The sequence below is a fragment of the Limulus polyphemus genome, unplaced genomic scaffold (genome assembly GCF_000517525.1).
Source record: "Limulus polyphemus unplaced genomic scaffold, Limulus_polyphemus-2.1.2 Scaffold2265, whole genome shotgun sequence".
In the NCBI taxonomy this organism is placed as follows: Eukaryota; Metazoa; Arthropoda; class Merostomata; order Xiphosura; family Limulidae; genus Limulus; species Limulus polyphemus.
Window position 1 is genome coordinate 9,968 of NW_013667875.1, and position 1,577 is coordinate 11,544.

General features: G+C 31.3%; 1 protein-coding gene across 4 annotated transcripts in view; it reads left to right on the top strand.

Annotated features, from left to right (window-relative positions):
- Positions 1-1,577, top strand: part of LOC106466459 (peroxisomal carnitine O-octanoyltransferase-like) — a 56,052-nt gene that overhangs the window by 9,878 nt on the left and 44,597 nt on the right. For all 4 annotated transcript variants that reach the window (XM_022394462.1, XM_022394465.1, XM_022394464.1 and 1 more), the window contains exon 5: positions 818-996. In XM_022394462.1, the coding sequence (XP_022250170.1) occupies positions 818-996 (179 nt within the window). The remainder of the gene's footprint in view (positions 1-817; positions 997-1,577) is intronic.

Genomic DNA, 1,577 nt, shown 5'->3' on the forward strand with positions numbered 1-1,577 from the left:
TGTTCTCAGGAAAATACTTCCATTTCTTTGCCAAGACTGTTAGTGTAATTCAGGAAGGTAAAATTTTTCAATCATTTGGTGATAGTTAACATGGTTAACAGTAACTGCATTAGCTTGACATGATAATTGTGTAGTCGTGTCATCGTTGGCTGACTAGATGTGATTGTGAGGCCAAATCCTACACTCTGGTGATGTATCTTTTAATATTGATACTTTATTACATGATATATGTGTTCATCATCAGTTTTTTTTGGTGTGTCTTCATTTTTCGAGATGGGTAAATTTTTCTTGAAGATAGTACAAGTATTTCTTCTTTTTTAGGTAGAAAATGTTTATAAATAAAGTACATAAAATAATTTATATCATGGTGTTTTTGGAAGTGAGTACAAATTACTGTTACCCAATCTACCATGTTAAGTTTATTTTTTTTACAGATTACAGTCCCCTTTTCCTGTGAAAAACTTTTGTGTTTGTTTGTTTAAAGAAAATGTTTTTCTCTCATTCTTTTTTTTTGTTTAGAAAAGATGTAAAAATTGTGAAACTGAGTTTTTGAAGTGTAAATGAATAGGTTTATGGAATTTTGTGAATGACATAATTGACATGTTACATAATTTAAGTTAACTTAGTGGTAATAAGTTAAATTTACTAGTAAATGTACATACAGTATTGTTGCCAAAAATAATTGCACTTTTAATAGTTAGTCCTTTCATTTGTTTTAAGAAGAAAATTATTTCTACTAAAATTCAGTTAGATATAGCATAGTTCGTGTTTACAAACAAATGAAACTCTTGTTTTTGTTTATTGACACATGTTCCAGCTAGAGAAGTGGTGGGAGGATGTGGCATACCTGTCCGTACGACTTCCTCTGGTTCCATGTATGAGCATGGCTTCCACCTATCATCTGCATGAGATTTGGCCATCATTACAAGGTTGTCAGATTGATCGAGCTGCACTTTTCATGTATTTCCAGATATTATTCTGGAAGCTGTTGAGGACGTAAGTGAACAGCAGCCGTAAAAGATAAAATTATTGCTAAACTGTGATTATGTTGGTAACAATGTGTAGTTGAAGCCACTATGTGTGTGAAAGTGCTACAATAACTGGTGATCAGTCATGCTTTAAACTTTCCATTTTGATAAAATTTAGTCAAAATTGAAATTGTATACTGTTTTCAAATATTTTTCCAGTGTTGATGCGTAACAGAGATGCCTGTTTCTAAGCTTGTTTTGTTGTACTATCAGACATAAATACTTAGTCAAGTCATGAAATGGAAAAATGGCTCTCCATCAAGAATAGGAAAGTTATGGCAATGATTAATAACATTTAATAATCAGATGTTTCGAGATTTTCAAATCCCTTCATTAAAGATGGTACCAATTCATACGTAATTGATCAGAATTGGGCATGAATTGGTGCAATATTTGATATATTACAGAGTACTGCTGCTGATGGTGGATTATATATAAGTAGTGTGAAAGCATGAATTGAATAAAAATTTTATATACATATTCTAAATGAATAAAGAAAGAATTAATTTCTCATTTTTCAGGGAAAGGGGGAGGCAAGTGTCTCTCTTA